The following is a 17,784-nucleotide window of genomic DNA, read 5'->3' on the forward strand; positions in this document are numbered from 1 at the left end:
CTATTTGTCTACAAGTTTTACATAAATTATTTCATTTCTCACAGTTCAGCTATCATTGAATCTTCTCCATTAACTGAACTATCTTTATTGATCAATGTAGAAAGACTACTTGTCTGTTCCAACAGGAAAAGATGGATCTTTCAGATGAGGAATGGTGGTCAAAGGTCATGTTTAGTCCTGCTGTTGTCTTTATCTTCACATTTTGCGATCACTTTAACATCCTGAGAGTGTTGAAATAAGCTGTTAACTTCACATCAGGCGACTCTTACTGTCCTGTAGCTTCACTGCTTTTCCTTCTTCAGATGTGACCTTGCGGTGCTTTTTGTGTGCGTCTGTATCCTCAATAGGAATGTATGTATCTGTAGCACGTACAGTCACACACACAGAGGGGCGTTCATCAAATAGTTAAAATGTTTTTGCTTTGCATGCGTTGAATGTCCCCAAACTTGTAAGGATACGACACATTTACTGAGTTTGGTGCACTTTTGGAAGCAGATGGATCACTTTTAGATTAATTTACATCTGAATGAATCTCCGATGAGAGAAAGTTACCATGGATTTAAAAGTTGTACAATGTTTGCTCACTTGTTCTTTACAGCATCGCCATTAAAGATATTCTGTATTTTGAGGAATGTGATTTGAATATCTTTTGGTCGAGTCATGCTGTTTAATAGTTTAATAGTATGTGTCCATGTTGACTAATAAAAGCGACTTTCATAACTCCTGTTGGTGTGCAGCTCGACGCTCTGAACGTATTTTGTGAATGTTGAGCCAAGCCATGAAGTTTTGTCCAAAGAATTTTTAAGGTTGCTGTAAAACAAAGACATCGAGGTGTTTTAGGGCTGAAACCCCAAAACTTGAACTTCACAAGCATTTCATGAATGTTTTACGACGCTGTGCAGAGTTGTGATGCTCTGGAACGGTTGTACTTTACTAATAAAGAGCAAACATAAGCTGGTCCTCACTCCTGTCTCTCTCTTTCTTTTTGTCTGTATGAAAGTTGTTTCTTTAAAATTTATCTATTGAATCCAAACACTTTCGTTAATATACGTCGTTGCCTCGTTGGTTTTGTCCGACATAAGACTAAGTCTCACTCTGTTATGCACAGTTAGGCGACGATAACCTCACACGTGCTCTCCAGTGAGCCCCATTGCATGATGGGAAATGCCTGGCTGTGCCGAGAGCTGATTGTCTCTTTGCTTTGTTTTGTTTTTGCGGCTGCCCGATCTCGTCCACTTTCCAGGTGAGTTCATCTCAAAGGAGCCCGTTTTGTGAGTTTTTAAACTCTGATATTTAAATAGTTTCTTTAGAAAGCAGATTGTCTCTATTCTGGGACAACGGCACATGTTTGGTCTCTGTGACATCATCACTCTTGGGTGTGAACCTGATGCTAAGACACTTTTGACTGAACAAAGGCACAAACGTGGATCTTCTAGCAACAGCTGCAGGCTGAATGAAGCTAACGGGGATCCAAATATAAAACAATCTTATCACAAGTCAACAAAAGTGAACCACACAAGCTTTTAAAGTGTTTTATTCGTTCCTTCTCAAATCGTTCACTGATAATACTTTTGCCCACACAGCACACTGTAATCTGTCTTCAGAGACAGGATCCATATGAGTCCTGCATCGGCTTTCTAGTTCATTATGCACAAACTCTGAAAAAACTGCTTTCCTATCACATAAAAGCTGCACCAATCAAAAAGCACTATATACACACGAAACTCAGGACCAACACTGTTTCAAACTGCTGTTTGATTCCCTTAATCACAAATAGCTAAAAGGCTTCGTTCACGCTCTCACAAGGTGCTTTGAGGATCCAACGTTTCATCTTTTCAACCGTCGACTTTTTCTTTGAGAGTCGACAATTCTTTAAAACTTTTCCCTTTTTAACTTCTTAAATTTCAAAAAGGAAATATCAAACTTTTTATCTCTTGAAATGCATGCCAACCTTTGTCTCGTTTGTGAAGATTCGAGCGCAAACAAAACCTCATTTTGGCCGATTTCAGAGCGCTTTAAGGCCAATTCAACCGCTGAGAGGAGACTGAAGAAGCTCTCAAGCTAATAAATGTAAAAGGCAAGCGAAGCAACATTAATCTGAGCTTTGTTATAGGTGGATGGTACTGAGATCAGTGACTTATAGATATCATGAAGGCATAGTTTGTGACTTATTAATTCAAAGTGACATATATATAAATCAAACATTGCAGTGAAGGCAGCAATCATACTCGTATTACAATGATGTTTAACATCAAAATATAACATTAAAAGCTATTGCACAGCTACCCAGAAAATCAACTTTGCAAAAAGCAAATGTTGGATGTATTTTCAAACACACACACACACACACACACACATGCTCGCACACTCAAATTCACTCAAAAGTTCATACAGAAAAAGCCGGTTATTTACAGCGTGAAATGGCAAATGTACAGCGAGAACTCCTCCAACTAAACTTGAACTGTTGTGAGTAAATGAAGGAATCGACGGTCCCACCAGTATCCTGCCAAAGTTTGCACCGTCTAGAAGAACTTGATAACCTCTGTTGCCATCGCCATGGGAATGCAAAGACGGACTGAACCAAGATAAATAACACGAAGACAATCGCAAACGGCCGAGTGGGAAAAATCCACTCTGTTAAGTTTTGGTCCAAAAAAAAAGAAAAAGGATCTCATTTCGGTCGCACAATTCGAAATACACCGAACCGGCCTGCCTGACGTTACCGCCTCTGTGGTTCTGCAGGCGCTCGGAATAAAGTCAACTCGGCATCCATCCGGTCCGACCCGACCCGGGTTTGTCATTCGCATGGATGAGGCAAGTCAACGTGAAGAGAAGAGGTCAAAGTTCAAACTTTGGCAAGTATTGGCACGTCCACTGTTCATCGCGTCGATTTTTACAATCTCTGTCATGCTTCAACAGTCTGGTGAAAAGTACAATCGTAACACACTAATAGGTGTCCTAAAGTTATGAAGTGTGACTAATAATCCAGTGTCAAGCACAGAAAACATAACCCGGTGCAGCATTATCATTCAAGAAACATCATTATTGCACATGCTCTTTTGAGAACTCCTACAGAGGAGCTTGAATACGCGTTTAGCCTGGTTCCATTTCAGCACTTTAACCTCTATTAAAAACAATGTTTGTACTTATTCTTGTGTTCATCCTGCTCATAAATCCAAACCAACCAGATTTTTTCTTCAACACTAAATTGACCGTACACATTTTGTAGGTTTCGGTGCCAAGAAGAGCACCGTCAGGACCCTAAAAGAGGAGGTTTGTGACTCAAATGGAACCGTTCTCAGGCTTTTCTTCTGCTTTTTAAATCCCTCGGCTGATGTCTGACAAAGCATTCATGAGCATCCTCCACAAATACAACTAGCACACGACTACCTAGCAGTGATCGCCTACGTCCTCTACATTCCTCCACTGTGTGATACATCGTGGGTTGTTTTTTTTTTGCATTGCATTTGCAACAAACAAAAAAGAAAAAAGAGTCTTCGTTGATAAAAGTGCCACAAGAAGTAAACTTGCAGGACGACTTGTCTTTGAGTGAGCTGTTTCCATCACGGTTCAACTCGGTTAAACATGCATGAACTTCTCTTCCGTCCGCTGGCCGACTGGCTCTCAAAAGAGGATGCTCTTAGGTTCAGGTCAGGGGGGTGTATGATAGAAACCTTTCTGTTTTAACTTCAAAGTTAAGTTCTCTCAAGTCTAAAATTCAAAATCTCCAAATCCTCCCTTGTAAATTGACTTTTCAATATCTCTTAATCTGATAATAATTGTCCTAAAAAGTTTTTGTAATGCAACTTAAAAAAGCCAAAAGGCCTTTACTGAAACCAGATCAACAACACACACACACACACACACACACACACACACACACACACGCACACGCACACACACACACACACACACACACCTGGCCTGAGTGTCTGGGAGCATCCTCAACCAGCTCCGTCAGCAGGACGCACTTCACTGAAACCACCAGAGACACATGTCAAACACCTTCTTCAGTCTCACACACACGACGAGGCCGACTGTCGCACTCAAAGACAAGAATCCACGTGGCGGGGAGGGGGGGAGGGGGGGGGGGGAGGAAGGGGGGGTGGAGGAGGGAGGAGGGGGAGGAGAGAAGGGGGAGGAGGGAGGAGGGGGAGAGAAACTTGGCAAGCGGGTTAAGGGAGTTTGGTAAGGCTGGAGGGGCAGATTATACTGCGCACATATTGCCTGGAGGAAGGACGGTGGAAGCACTCTCATGGCTGGACTGAGGCTGCGGGGGGGGGGGGGGGCTGTTTCAGCATAGAGGTCAGAGGTCAGAGGTGGTAAGCATCGAGGCTGGTTCTTTGAAAGTCTAAAGCAGGCATCGGCTGCTGCGCTTCCTCACTGCTGGACGTTGATTGGCTGCAGCTCCGGAAGCGCCGCTGCTCCTCAGGAAACCGCCATCAGCAGGCCGCTCTCTGGCAGCAGCTCCAGCGTCCTCAGCTGGGTTCAGGGACAAGAAGAGAAAACACCAGGACGTTTATTATTCACCAATCCTCATGCAGGCGGACAGACGTCCGGCCATGTTGTTAAACACCTACACTTTCTTGCAGGGAGTTCGATGAGAAGGTCAAAAAGGAGACTGTTAGCCTGAAGAAGCAGCTAGCTAGCTTAGCTCTGTCGAAGAATTATGAGCTGAATTATTGTCTTCGCCGGCTGCAGTATTTCTCTGCTAGTGTTGATTAGTAAGCTTCATAGGTTTGTAGATGTTACCTTCAGAGACAGGCGAGTGGTTCCCCCGTTCTAGTTGTTATGCTATGCTAAGCTAATGTCTCCTGGCAGTAGCTCTGTATTCAGTGTACAACCATAAGAGTGGTGTCGTGTGATTTTAGTCCTAAAATACAAATACTTGCTGGTGAGAAGCTGAGAATGAGTGATTAGAGAATAGGCAGTCTTCACACACACACACACACACACACACACACACACACTGTGCACTGCGTGCTGGGTGGTGAGCATTAATCAAGGTGTTTATGACTTCAATCCTAAGATTGAAGGGCAGCAGTCAAACCTTTAATTAGAAAGTGTCACGTACGTTTCTGTGTACATCCGTTAGCGAAATTATGACAGCATGACAGCATGACAGCATGACAGCATGACAGCATGACAGCATGACAGCATGACAGCATGACAGCATGCACGGGGATAGAAACTATGCAACGTGCAGCTGTTCTGGCACTAAGTATGTGTGTGTGTGTGGACTCAACTTTAATACAGGGGACATGTGGAAGTAAACAACACTTTAGTGCAGAGGCAGGTCAGTATCTGGGAGTGTGTGTCATTTGGTGTTGGAGTTGTGGATTCAGGAGCAACTCGTCTACTTTACTTTAGTGGTACAGTTAAGTCTGCGTGGAGCTGTTTGTGTGCGGTCAGCTTGTTTTCCATGTTTTATTTCTCCCCGATCAACACAAATGTCCTACAAAGCTGGTTTACCCAGGATGCAGTTTGCCGTGACGTGACGGTAAAGAAGTGATGTCGTGGTTAGAAAAAGCAAACCCACACGGAGGTAGAAGCTGCCCCAGAACACACAGACAACCCTTATTTACTTTTACAGTTGGACCATGAGGCCGTTGGGTTGTTAAAAAACTGCAGCTGGGACAACGTCTACCTGTTTTCAAGAGCACAAGATGTCAAACAATTACCAGCACAAGGAGAGGAAGAGGAGGAACTTAGAGAGGAAAGTCTCAGCTCATTCTTCTGGGGGTTTAAATGAGGAGAGGAGAAACAAATGCAGGACGAAGGAACAAGTGAGGCAGGGAAGCCAAAAGGGATGAACTCACATCATAAAGGCACCGAGGACATGACAGAATACACTACTTATACACAGAATACTGTGAGCTATGGAGTACGCGTGCAGATGATCTTCATCATGTGTGATTTCCTGGATGGATGTGTTTGCTCACCTCTAAATTTGTCCTCGCTTTCTTCAGCACATCACGAGTCCTCGACACTGCAAAACACGAGTTAATATTACAAACCTTCATGTAGAAGTTACAAAGAGGGATAAGCTTTTTCTTTACTCAGCCTTCCTACTTTCCTTCCTCTTGCTTTGTATACGTTTGTCTGATCAAACACACAAACACAGACACACTCACGCTGGTTCACGATGAAGTGCTCCATGTTCTCCTTGGTGCGGCTGGTGCTCCTCAGTCTGTGAATCGTTCCCTTGAGGACCTCGTCCTGCTCTGACATGCGCACCTTCAGGGACAAGATCTCCTCCTGCATACACTGCTCCTGCACACACACACACACACACACACACACACACACACACACACACACACACACACACACACACACACACACGGGCACAAAAAGACATTTTTTATTAAAACTTTGCTCTCTCTTCATACATTTTTATGACACGGCTCTTTAAAGGATAGTACTCGTGAAATTATATATTTTTAACGAGTACTTCCTGTTTGGTGTAATATATTGTATTCCTCTGTGACGAAGACTCCATTGTCTGTTAAAAAAAAGGCGCTCCTGGTGTCATGTTCCTTCATTAGTATGAACATAACACAGTGTCCTGCTGCACACTAGCCGTCCACATTTGCAGAAACTTTACACTTTTTGTGTAATTTTTGGAAAGAAATATCTCGCTGTTTTGGGAAATAATTGAACCTGTTTAAATATCTTCAGTAGGAACAAAGAGGCTTGGGGATGACAGACTATTGCATTGTTGATTTTGTACTTTTCATGGGAATAGTTGCCACAGACACGCACATTGTGTGTCTCCATGCTTTTACTTTGAAATCAAAACGCGTCCCAAACCTTCTTGAGGTTCTGGACGGAGGGATCGGTGCTGGGCAGAGCTGCTCTCCAGAACATCTTCAGCAGCGACGTCGCCTCCTCCAGGATCTGTCTCAGAGTCTTGGTGTTGGACAGCAGACTCTTCACACATCCATCGTCCAGGACCTGCACGCACAACTCCGTTAGATGTTTGTGCTCTTACCGTCATGACTTGTACTAGAACGTCTTCCTTTGGCTTTTGGGCTCTCACCAGCTCGCTGATCTGCTTCTGGTTGCCCTCCAGCAGCGGCGGCGGGCCGAGGCAGGCCTGCAGGGTCGTCTCCATGCGCTGGACGAGGCCCGCGCCCTCCAGGACTTGCTGCTGGAGGGCGCCGAAGTCGTCCACGTGACCGATGGCGTGGCGGCCATTGCGGTTTGCAAAGGATCCGTCGGGGGCGTCTCCCTCCAGCTCCGAGTGAGGCTCAAGAAGGTCCGCTGGGGATGAAAGACTTGACTTTGAATGACGTCGTTGTAGTTTTTTTGTATCGTCACAATAAAAAACAGAAGTTATTGTTGTTACAGAGCGATCAGTCCACGCGGTTAAGACAGATTGAGTTGCAGACATGCAGTGCAGTTAAAATCACACCATTGGCGGTGCAATGGCTGTCGTCCAGGTCGGAGTAGGGCGGACCGGGAGATCCACAGTTAAACAGACCAATGTCTCTGACCGGTGGAGACGGAGCTGGGTCTGTGGACACACACACAGACACACAAACCCTTGGCTCGGACTCAAAGCACACCACGCCACAGCACACGCCGAACCGCACAAACATGTTGCGTTGTTAATGCTGCGTCACACGTCTCGAGGCCGCCGCCGCCGCCGGCTCACCGTGCAGCAGCTGGCGCCTGTAGAAGTTCTCCCTCTGGGGGCTGGCGGTGAGGGCGGAGAGGGAGGGCGTCCGGGCGGAGCCGACGCCAAGCTTCTGCTCCAGCTGCTTGTGCAGCTCCAGCTGTTTGAGGGCACTGTTCTCCTGGACGCTGTTCTGCAGCTGCGCCCGCAGGCTCCTCACCTCGCCGAGCAGCTCGCCCAGCTCCACGGGGAGACCTGGCAGCTCACACAGGAAGCCTGGACGCAAAAAAACAACACAATCACCACAGAGTCTGACTGGACATGCTCCTGCTTTAGTCCCCCTTGAGGTTGGGAGTGGTTTTATACCAGAGCAATACTGCAAAACTTTGTTGACATGTTACACTACATTACAGGTCATTGAGCTGACGCTTTTATCCAAAGCGACTTGCAATAAGTGCATTCAACCGTGAGTATGAACTCAGAACAGAGAGTACAATTTCTTCAATAAAGTCAAACTACAAAGTGCAGTCAGTATAAGACATCTCAGTGCTACTGTCTTTATTCAAGGTGGAGTCGAAAAAGATGTGTTTTTAGTTTGCGACAGAAGATGTAGACACTTTCCAGCATGTTATTTAGTACTCTGGTAGATGTTTGAATAAATAAATGGAGTTCATTCTGTAATTATAGCATCTGTTATAACAGAATTGAAAAAATGGGAGCCAGCAACCTGCTTTCAGTCTGCCAGGATGCTATTCTCACTACTGTCACCAGATGGCGCCAGTATATTTCATGTAAAAAAGTGGAGTATATTTTAGTGTAGAATGGACAGACTTACTTTTGTTGGCCTTGCTGGAACACACTCGATCGTACACTTGCAGTTCACTCTGCAGGGAGTGGATGAGCTCTCTGCTCTCACACAGCTGCTGCTGCAGGAGAGACGCCTCATGCTGGAGCCTGAGGACGTCGCAGCACATCGCAGTCAGAGACGCTCAATTTCTATCAAGGAATCACTCTGCATGTACACACACACACACACACACACACACCGACCTGTTGGTTTTCTCCTGACCGGCCTGCCGCTCCTGCCTCAGCGTGTGGATCTGCTGTCCTTGCTCCTGAGTGTGAGCCTGAAGTCGTCTCAGCTCCTCTTTCCACTGCTCCGCCTCCAGCTCGGCTTGTTTCAGGCGGGCGCGCGCCGTGAACACGGCCTCCCGCAGCTGCAGCACCTCCTCGCACGTGTCTGAGAAAAGGAGGAGGAGTTTTTAAAAAAAAAAAGAAGAGGAGAAAACATGCATCTCCCCCAGAGGGAAGGAGCTCAAACTTCCAGATGAAGCACCTGTGCTGGCCTGCAGGCGCGACTTCAGACCCACGTTTTCCTCCTTCAGGATCCGGATCTCATTGGACAGCTGAGCGACTGTGTCCAGTCCCTGAATGTAGATGTTCGTTGGTGCCCCTGGACGAAAAAAAAAACGTGATTTTGCATTTCTTACATCGAGAGAAAGAAGTGGCGATGTTGCAGCGTGATGATGAATACCTCCGTCACGCCCGGTGGAGGCCAGTCTCTCTTCCAGCTGCTGTCGGAGCCTCTCATTGGTCCTGATGGACTCCTCCAGACGCTGACGGAGGATCCTCACCTCTCGCAGGTGCTCCTCTATTAAATGTGCCCCTAGAGACAACAACACAATAGTGTGGTGATAATCTATGTGAAGACTGCGCTCTGATTACTGAACAGACGAATCAGTGGAGAGTCACACCTGCAGGGCTGCTTCCTCGGTGGTGCCCGAAGGATCCAGAGTAGCTACCGACTTGCGGGACCATGTTTTCCACGTCCCACAAAGTCCGTCCCGTCACCAGACCCGAGTCGGACTTCATCGAGTGGCCTTCGGGAATGCCGCCCAGCGGATACTGCTGAAAGGCATGATGGGATTGCTGGCTGTAGCTGGAGAGGTCGTGCTGGATGTGGGCGCCGGATGCGAGACCGAACTGAGCCTGGTTATGGGGAACTGCGAAGCCTAGAAGCACAGGTACGCACACGAGAGGGAAGAGTGTTTAAAAACCATCACCGGACATCAGAGGAACGTCATCCATCTGGAAGTGAGATGGTCGCCAATGGGAGATAGTGTGGAAGTTGTGTCTTTATTTCCACTATTCACGCATCGATCCCCCTCACCCCGGTTCTGCTCATTCATCAGTTTGTACAGCGTTTCCAGCTCTGGGCGAACAGCGATCACGGACAGGGCTCTGGGCTGGGGCTCAGACATGAACTCTTTACCCCAGAGATCAGGCCCAGAGGGGACAGAGGAGGACACAGGCTCCCTGAACAGGGCTGGAGGAGGACGACACATGCACAACATGAAGGAGGAGGAAACAGGAAAAAGGTGATTTTGGGATACTTTGCATCTGTAAGTCCCGTACCTCTGGAGGACTGACTGGTCAGGCCCACGGGGGCTGAGCAATGCATGTTGGGACAGCTGCTGGAGGACTTTAGGAAGCCATGAGGAGGAGGGATCGATGGACGATGGACTAAAGGAGGGGAATTGAAAGTGAGAGGAAGGAAGAGGCGCTTTCCGGAAACGGGAAGTTGGAACATACAAATAGACACACACCTTCGTGTTCGGGTCCTTGTCCTGGCCGCTGCTCCTCTTGATATTCTCGGGCGTCCAGATCCGAACACAGCTCCAGGTCGTCGTTGGTTCGATACTCATCGGACACCAAGGACGTCCTGTCCGATTGGTCGGTGGTCTCGGAGAGCGCGTGGCAGCTGGACGGCGTCTCGGGACGCTGCTGCAGTTTGGTGTGGAGGGACTCGATGATTTTATCTTTCTGCTGAAGCTCCTTACTCAGCCTGCATGTGACACACAAGACAACCAACCATGACAGTCTGGACCAACAGGTACTCATGAAGAAGAACAGCCTGGCAGTTCTTTCTTTATCCTTAAATATTAAATCTATTTCATCACTGAAAGTGATGCACAGTAACTTCTTAAGTAGCTCTACATCATTTGCACATGATTATCCTCCAGTAAAACATATAAATATATACATTTTTAAGCCTCTTCATGGATCTTTTTAATCATTTCCTCTGCTGTAGGCGGACTAATCGTCCCAAAGCGTTCTTGCCTACATGTGGAGTAACTTCCCTTACTGGTGCAGTTGCTGAAGCGTGACCTCCCTGTCTCTCTCCAGCAGCATCCTAAGAGAAGCTGCCTCTCTCGCTCGTCCTCGAGCCGTAGAGAAAGACCACAGTGAGTCTCTGTACACGGCGCTGTTCTTAGAAATCATAGATTTCCACAGTGGAGCCATCCGTCCAGTCCAGAAAGACCAAGTCCTCGATGCTCTTTGCTGTCTTCTGCTTCTAGTCCATTTAGGGCTTCTTACACTACTTTCTTAATAATAAAAATCGCCGCAGCTGTAAATGCGGTTGCAGCGCTGCGCGTGGTGCGAGTGAATGGGGGCAACACAGTGAAGGACGGTCACACGGCCACGCTGAGCCGCTTAAGCCCAGCGAGCGGGACACCTGCACTGTAAGACTATGCAACAAAAGCAACTTAAGGTTAAAGGATCCACGCTGGGGCCTGTGTGAGGATTAACAGTAACCGTCTGTCTCCCTCGGCCATAAGAAGCCGTGTGGTCACATGACAAAGTAAACTAATTACGAGGACAGTAGAGGAAGAGCTCCTCTAAAGACTTGAAGGGAGGGAGAGAAGCTCGTTTGGTCAGACAGCGTTTTCTGTTCGAGGAGCAGAGAAATGCAACCGCCTCCCAATTTTAAGGTTTTTAATAAAGGTCTTAATTGTGGTTGAGAGAAAAATTCACACAGTTAACACCATCATACTTTGTATGTATCTATTTATGTATATGTGGATGTATTCTCTTTTTTATTCCATTTTATCAAATTCTTTTAATTTTTTAATTAAAAACAAAAGCCTCCTGTGGACATGTGTCGTAAATTAGCATTCGCTATGTACACTGAACACAGTGCATCTTTTCTTTTGTGCATAGATAAGTGCTAGGCACGCTAATGCTAATGTGATGTCCACATCAAATAAAGAAACAAAGTCAAGGCCCTCACATCTCAACGCTGCAGGTGATGCCATGGATCAGCGTTTTGTTGTTGGTTCAAAACAAGAAAACTCACCGTAGAGCGAGCAGCTCGTGGCCTTTCTTGTCCTCGTGGCTCTCTGCTCGATCGCCTTTCGGACGCGAAACAGGAACGACGGCACAGGAGAGAGGAAACAAATCACAATGTGAGCATGAAAGGACCAAAAGAAAAAGGGAAACGACGACACACAACCGTCTCTGTGTGCGACGGCGGATGGAGGGAGGTGCCGCTTACGTCCGCTGATCTTGGCGACGACTCTTTGTGCGAGGGCAGAGTTCTGCGTCAGCTGCTCTCTGAAGCTCTGGCCCATGTAGTAATCGACATCGTTGGCCCGCAGCAGCTCCTCGAAGGCCTGCGGGTTGCAGAGAAGTTGACCACAAATGTGACATTGCTATTTGGTTGTTGTTGTTGTTATTAATGTCGTCATTTAGTTGCAGCACCTTGGTGGTGTCACCCAGGTGCTGGGTGAGGATATGGCTGACTCCTTGCCCCTCTTTCATCCTCTGCCTCAGGTGGGACAGCTCACGAGCTTGTGCCTGGATCAGAGAGTTGTACTTCCTGTGGGAGCAAGGGGGGACTGTAAGTTGGGGGATTGATTATCCTCATGTGCTTCAGTTAAGGTGTGACAGCTCCCTCTGTCTGTAACCTTGGCTTATCTGTCGTCTCTGTCTCTGTTCACTCACCCTGGCCAGGTGGCACACATCCCCTCCTCTGTTTGGCTTTTGTCCTCCAGTCTGGAGCTCTTCAGTTGCGCCTCCAGCGACGCAACTCTTGCCATCAGTTCTTGCAGTTCCCTGCTGGGTTTGGACCCGGAGAGAACGCCCTGGGTGTCAGACATCCAGCCTTCGTCCTCCTCCACGCCGCTGGGGGCCGGTGATGTCTCGAAGGCCCAGTTAACCTAGAAGGTGAGGGTGAAATGGGAAAATGTGAGTCGAAAAATGGACCCGAAAGAGCAGTCGTCGATGCAGAGCGGCTGGTTGAAGCTGCGGTACCTTGCGTGGCGTTCTCTCCAGGCTGGAGGCGTAGTCGCTGGTGGTGGAGAGGGAGCGGACGCGCAGCTGGAGCCCACGGATCACCTTGTGGCAGCGGGTCAGCTGCGAGCGGAGATCCTGCACCAGATGCTGCAGAGAGGCCGACTCGTCCTCCATTTCACACGTCGTGCCCGCATTGCTGCCGCCCGCGTACCAGCCGCCGCCGCCGCCCTCGTAGTCCTGTTGGTTGGACAGCGACGTGCACATCTCCAGGTCGTCAAACTCTGAAGGGGTGGAGACATGAAGGGACGCATAGGATCATGATTCATGGGAGAGGAGAACATTTCTGTGTTTCAGTTTGAGAGGATTTTTGGTCCGTTTGTTACCCGGGCTGCTGGCGTCTTCTCTCTCAGCTTCGTTCTCACTGCGACCACAAGTCTCGTAGCCCAGATCCTGGAGGTCCACCTGCACCTGCTTGCTGGCCTGCTGGACCGACGTCTCCGCTGCAGAAACACGAGCAAGACACGGTTTTTGTAGCACGCCGAGTGCGTTCTCTCACCTTTCTCATAACACATCTGTGTTCCTTCGTGGATGTTCCTGGGAAGTGACTCACTGAGCAGATCTCTGTAGTCCTTCAGCTGCTCGGCCTGAGCGTGGACCGTGGCCTCGGACACCATCAGCCTCTCCAGCAGCTCTCTGTTCTCCTGGTGGCTCAGGGCCAGGTTGGAGCTCAGGCCGGCCGCCTGCTCACGAACACCATCGCCTCTATCGGGCCAGAGCGCTCGCTCCTCGCCGCTGTGGCCTGCTGGCTGCACTTCCTGCAACGGCAACGGGCTTTAAGCAACTCTGACATGTCATGCACGACAGAGGAAATCATAATCTTCTTCCTTTACGTCACTTTAGCGTATAGTTGGTGGGAATAATATTGTAATTGACATGCTTATCATCACATTGAGCATATCAAACTAACTGCATTACTTATATAAACAATCTCTGGACTAAAAGAATAAAACACCCGTCTATAGATGAGGCCTGGAGACAAAGCTGCTCCTAAACACTTCACTGAAATCTGCTTTGCAGTGACTTCATAAAATGTCTGACAGAGAGTTACAAACTGCAGCTACTAAGTCACTCAAAGTTTAATTTCCATGAGATGAAGAATGTGCAGAATGTGCAGGATGTGCAGAATGTGCAGAATGTTGTTACCGTCTCCGGCTGGTGTGTGTGTCGGTTGAACGCCAGAGAGCGCCGGCCCTTGCAGCGCCTCTTCCCTCGCTCGTCACTCAGACTCGCACACGGATGAGCTCGCTTCCCCACCGGCACTGGAGGGGTTTCCTCCCCTTCATCTTCTTCCTCAATATCTTCCTCCTCCTCTTCTTCGATCTCCTCTCCCTGACTCAAACTCCCGCGCTCCCTCTCGGGGTTCGTCCTCGGCCCCACGACTCCAGCTCGTCCTCTGGTTTCTTTCAAAGCCCGGTTCTCCTGCTGCAGCCTCTGCAGCGCGCTCCTGGCAGCACAAACAGACATAAACATGAGGACGTTGTCAGATTGTAAACCTCCTCTCATGCAGCTTTAGACAAACGTGCACCTCATCTGAGCCACGGAGGCGAATCCATCCCTCTCCAGTTGTCGCCTTATGTCTTCAAGCTGGCCTTCCAGTGTCTTCCTCTCTTCCTCGAGCTGCTTCACATCAGATCTCTGGGTCAGCAGCGGTCCAATCACACCCTCAGCTCCACGAGCCTGGACAGACGAGGAGGTTTAAGAACAGTTTAAATGAGGAAGAGGTCCAAACATGATACATGTACATGCTTACAAAAGGGGTTGAACAGTGAATAGAAGTCTTTTACCTGAATGGAGGCCAAACTTCTGGCCGTCACTTTGTCGTCATCCTCCTCTATGCTGTCCGTAAACTCGTCACTGCTGCCATCTTCATCGTCTCCTTCCTCCTCCTCCTCCCCTTCCTCGTCTGTGCTGAGCTCTGGGAACAAAACAACCGCATAAAACATCCATTTGCTTTCATCCCCTTTTTCTTTTTTGTTTATTTCTCAATCCTCTGTTCTTCTTCTAGTTCTTGATTTAAGGCCGTCTCTCCCTCTCCGGCCTCTCTATCCCGATCTTTACACGCTGAATCACCACTTCATCATGGGACCAAAGGGAAATGTTACGTCACACTCCGCCTGCCAGCCAAAAACACACTCAAGGCAGTGCAAGAGAGAGTGTGTGTGTGTGTGTGTGTTCATGAAAAACTGAGACAAACGTAATAGATTTACATTCATTTAAATATGACATGGAAGGTTTAGTGGTGATTTTGTGCCCAAACTAAATATGTGTGCAGCTTGTTATTGAAATATTGTACACACACACACACACACACACGGGACGCAGAGGTCTCAGTGGAAAGAGCCACGTCACATGCAGTGTGTAGATGTGTGTCGTGTGTGTGTATTTTCTTAACTTATGAGATCAGTTCATAATCTGGATAAAGTTCATGTGACTCCACCCGAAAACAAGTATCACAATTAAACATATGAAATGTCTTTGTGCTGCAGTGAAAGGGCAGGAAGCTCATTGTTCAATCTATAATAACTTTTACACAATGTGCTGTTTGATTATATGGACCCACATATTGTCTTATGGGATCATATGGAAAGGGAAACGCCTTCAAACTGTGTGTTGTTGACCAGAGATGTCGAGTAAAGGGCTCACATGAGCTTCCCTCAGTTTGTGAATATCGTTTTAGTTGTGTGTCTGAACGATGCAGCAGAACAGACATGCAGACGTGAACATGCCACAGCATCATGCATGAGGGAGGACACAGAGACACAACACTCATTTGGATTGAAAACGTCTGGTCAGACACGTTATAGTTTTGTTTCTATTCATATGTACGAAGACTGAATATCTACAGAGGTTTGTTGACACGTTGAGATATTTTTAAAACACATTTCTAACGTGTGTTCTTATAGGATGAAGGACATGTCAGGACAGACGAGGAGGCTGAGGAAGGTTCAGGTAGATAAAATGTGGGTTGAGCTCTGGGGGACAGGAGGGAGGTAGTTCAAGGACTGAGTCGGGGGTTTCAGATTCGGGACGCTATGAAGACAAATTCCCCATTAAACACAACACACATAAGTGCTTTTGACAAAAAGCCAGCACATTTTTTTATTACCGTTGCATTAAAAATACAAAAAGAAGTGTTGACAAGGACTCCATCTCTGAGGCTCGAGGAGAGATCGGCACAAATGTATTCTACCTAATAAAATATTAAATGAAGTATTATTTCTGGCATTCATATCTCATGTGAATGCCAGACAGCATGATGCAGACAGTAAAGTTGGTCCATATTATATTTTTCTACCGTCTTTAATCTTAAGTTGGACAAGCAGACTAACTAAAAACAACACGTAGACTAAACTAGCACGGCGTTACAACCTCCTTCTCTCCAGCGTGGCTGCGCTGACCTCATGGTTCGTACCGATCAGACTGAAACACAACGAGTTAACTATGAGAGCAATCCAAGGTTGAGCTGAACTGAAGGAAACTAGTCGGCCATCTTTTTTGGGTTTTGCATCTTGGGCCTGGTGAGGTATGTGCACATCCCGGTTCACAAACAGATGAGATAAAAAAACAAATGATGGATGGTGAGACGTTCCAGTGTAAGGCGAGCGCTTGGGTTTCTCCACGAGACTTCACGGTGACAGTATAAGGCTGCAGGAGTGATACCGCTGAGAGACAGCACACAGAAATGGCAAAACAGAAGAGCCGCACTGCGCGGGCCGATACAAAAACATATTCACACCACACTCAGAAAAACAGGTTAATAAATAAGACGACGGGTTGCACGTTGCCACTTCACACCGTCGAGGTTAAACAGGCTTCTGCTGCTGCGAGTCGTGCGTTTAATATCTGGATGAAGCTACCTGAACGGTCCGATTTACATGCACACTTAAAAGCAGAACTGTCTTGATCGCTTTCATTGACCGTCAGTGGCTACAGACGGCTCCGCGTCACATTAAAGAGCGTCACTCGGCGGTGGTGCGGTCAGACAGAGCAACAGTGACAGCGCCCCGCCCGTCCCCACCTCCAAAGTCAGGCGGCTTTTTAGACGCCCGTTCCAGCATCAGGGCCACGCTGCGGCTGCCGGCCAGGACGTCCTCCAGCTGCCGGCGGAGCGCCTGCACCGAGTCGAGCTCAGTGTGGAGCGCCTGGATCCTCTCGGCGCTGAAGGGGGAGGGAGAGGGACAATCTGTTTTTAAAGCAGACAAATAAAAAGATATTCACAGGAAACTGGCCCGCGTGCAGCTTCTCTACCTGTCGCTCTTGGTGTGAATGTGTGTGAGGTTTTGGTATAACCTCTTCTCCACCCTCAGGGCCTCGTTCAGCCTGTTGTACTCGGACACCAGCCGCTCCAGCGCACACTAGATCACAGCAGCAGGTGGAGTTGTCATTACGCAGCACAAATAAGACAAATACCGTCTGATTGATGACGAACGAAGCGACGCCCTACGTGATGATCGGCGCCGTCCTTATTGTCCTGCCGGTGAGCCGAAGACAAACGCAGAGCAGAGAGCTCCGTCTGCAGGGAGAGGGCACAAAGATGTGAGATTTGTTTTTTAAAAAGCATTGTTTTTAATCACAGTGTCCACACAAATACCTGCGCCTCCCTCTCCTTCTTCAGTACGAGCTGCAGCTCTTCCTGGAGAGCCGTCACCTCCGCCTCGCTCTCCTTGGAGGACGGCTGCGTCGCCTCCTCCCGGCTCTGCATCAGCTCCTGACAAATGAAGCACACCGTGAGGATCGGGTCTGCGGGGCGAAGCGAAGGGAGGGAAACCGACGAGAAGGTACCTTGATGAAGGCTTCCTTCTCCTTGAGCAGACTCCGCAGGTGCTCCGCCTCCCCGCCCGTCTCTCTCTCCTGGTCCTGCTTCAGCTCGAGCAGCTCTTGCTCTCGAGACGACAGCTGCTTGCGAAGCTCCTGCAGCTGGCCGGTGCGCTCGCTGATCACAAGGGAGAGCCGGTAGGAGTAGTCCTGCGAGAGAGAGAGAGAGAAGAGGTTCAAGTATCTTCGTTGTGCACATCTGCATTTCCACA

The 17,784-nt window shown here is 48.1% G+C and overlaps 1 protein-coding gene across 6 annotated transcripts in view; it reads right to left on the bottom strand.

Moving 5' to 3' along the window:
• Window positions 1–4,088: 4,088 nt before the first annotated feature.
• LOC137782169 (myomegalin-like) overlaps window positions 4,089–17,784 on the bottom strand; it is a 35,960-nt gene continuing 22,264 nt past the window's right edge. For 2 of the 6 annotated variants that reach the window (XM_068571320.1, XM_068571314.1), the window contains 31 exons: window positions 17,540–17,722; window positions 17,349–17,465; window positions 17,202–17,270; window positions 17,006–17,112; window positions 16,776–16,915; window positions 14,542–14,672; window positions 14,283–14,434; window positions 13,901–14,201; window positions 13,308–13,512; window positions 13,081–13,197; window positions 12,716–12,978; window positions 12,407–12,621; window positions 12,164–12,281; window positions 11,958–12,075; window positions 11,760–11,814; window positions 10,228–10,466; window positions 10,037–10,144; window positions 9,792–9,947; window positions 9,376–9,633; window positions 9,156–9,287; window positions 8,958–9,074; window positions 8,672–8,861; window positions 8,457–8,575; window positions 7,661–7,897; window positions 7,418–7,519; window positions 7,043–7,266; window positions 6,814–6,957; window positions 6,135–6,273; window positions 5,943–5,989; window positions 5,682–5,736; window positions 4,089–4,482 (listed from right to left, as the gene is read on the bottom strand). In XM_068571320.1, the coding sequence (XP_068427421.1) occupies window positions 4,352–4,482; window positions 5,682–5,736; window positions 5,943–5,989; window positions 6,135–6,273; window positions 6,814–6,957; window positions 7,043–7,266; window positions 7,418–7,519; window positions 7,661–7,897; window positions 8,457–8,575; window positions 8,672–8,861; window positions 8,958–9,074; window positions 9,156–9,287; window positions 9,376–9,633; window positions 9,792–9,947; window positions 10,037–10,144; window positions 10,228–10,466; window positions 11,760–11,814; window positions 11,958–12,075; window positions 12,164–12,281; window positions 12,407–12,621; window positions 12,716–12,978; window positions 13,081–13,197; window positions 13,308–13,512; window positions 13,901–14,201; window positions 14,283–14,434; window positions 14,542–14,672; window positions 16,776–16,915; window positions 17,006–17,112; window positions 17,202–17,270; window positions 17,349–17,465; window positions 17,540–17,722 (4,689 nt within the window). In that variant the 3' untranslated portion in view covers window positions 4,089–4,351. The remainder of the gene's footprint in view (window positions 4,483–5,681; window positions 5,737–5,942; window positions 5,990–6,134; window positions 6,274–6,813; window positions 6,958–7,042; window positions 7,267–7,417; window positions 7,520–7,660; window positions 7,898–8,456; window positions 8,576–8,671; window positions 8,862–8,957; window positions 9,075–9,155; window positions 9,288–9,375; window positions 9,634–9,791; window positions 9,948–10,036; window positions 10,145–10,227; window positions 10,467–11,759; window positions 11,815–11,957; window positions 12,076–12,163; window positions 12,282–12,406; window positions 12,622–12,715; window positions 12,979–13,080; window positions 13,198–13,307; window positions 13,513–13,900; window positions 14,202–14,282; window positions 14,435–14,541; window positions 14,673–16,775; window positions 16,916–17,005; window positions 17,113–17,201; window positions 17,271–17,348; window positions 17,466–17,539; window positions 17,723–17,784) is intronic. The other 4 variants (XM_068571316.1, XM_068571318.1, XM_068571317.1 and 1 more) reach the window with 4 other exon arrangements.

This window comes from Clinocottus analis, unplaced genomic scaffold (assembly GCF_023055335.1).
Source record: "Clinocottus analis isolate CAN_PGR_092001 unplaced genomic scaffold, fCliAna1.0.p SCAF_11, whole genome shotgun sequence".
Lineage (NCBI taxonomy): Eukaryota > Metazoa > Chordata > Actinopteri > Perciformes > Cottidae > Clinocottus > Clinocottus analis.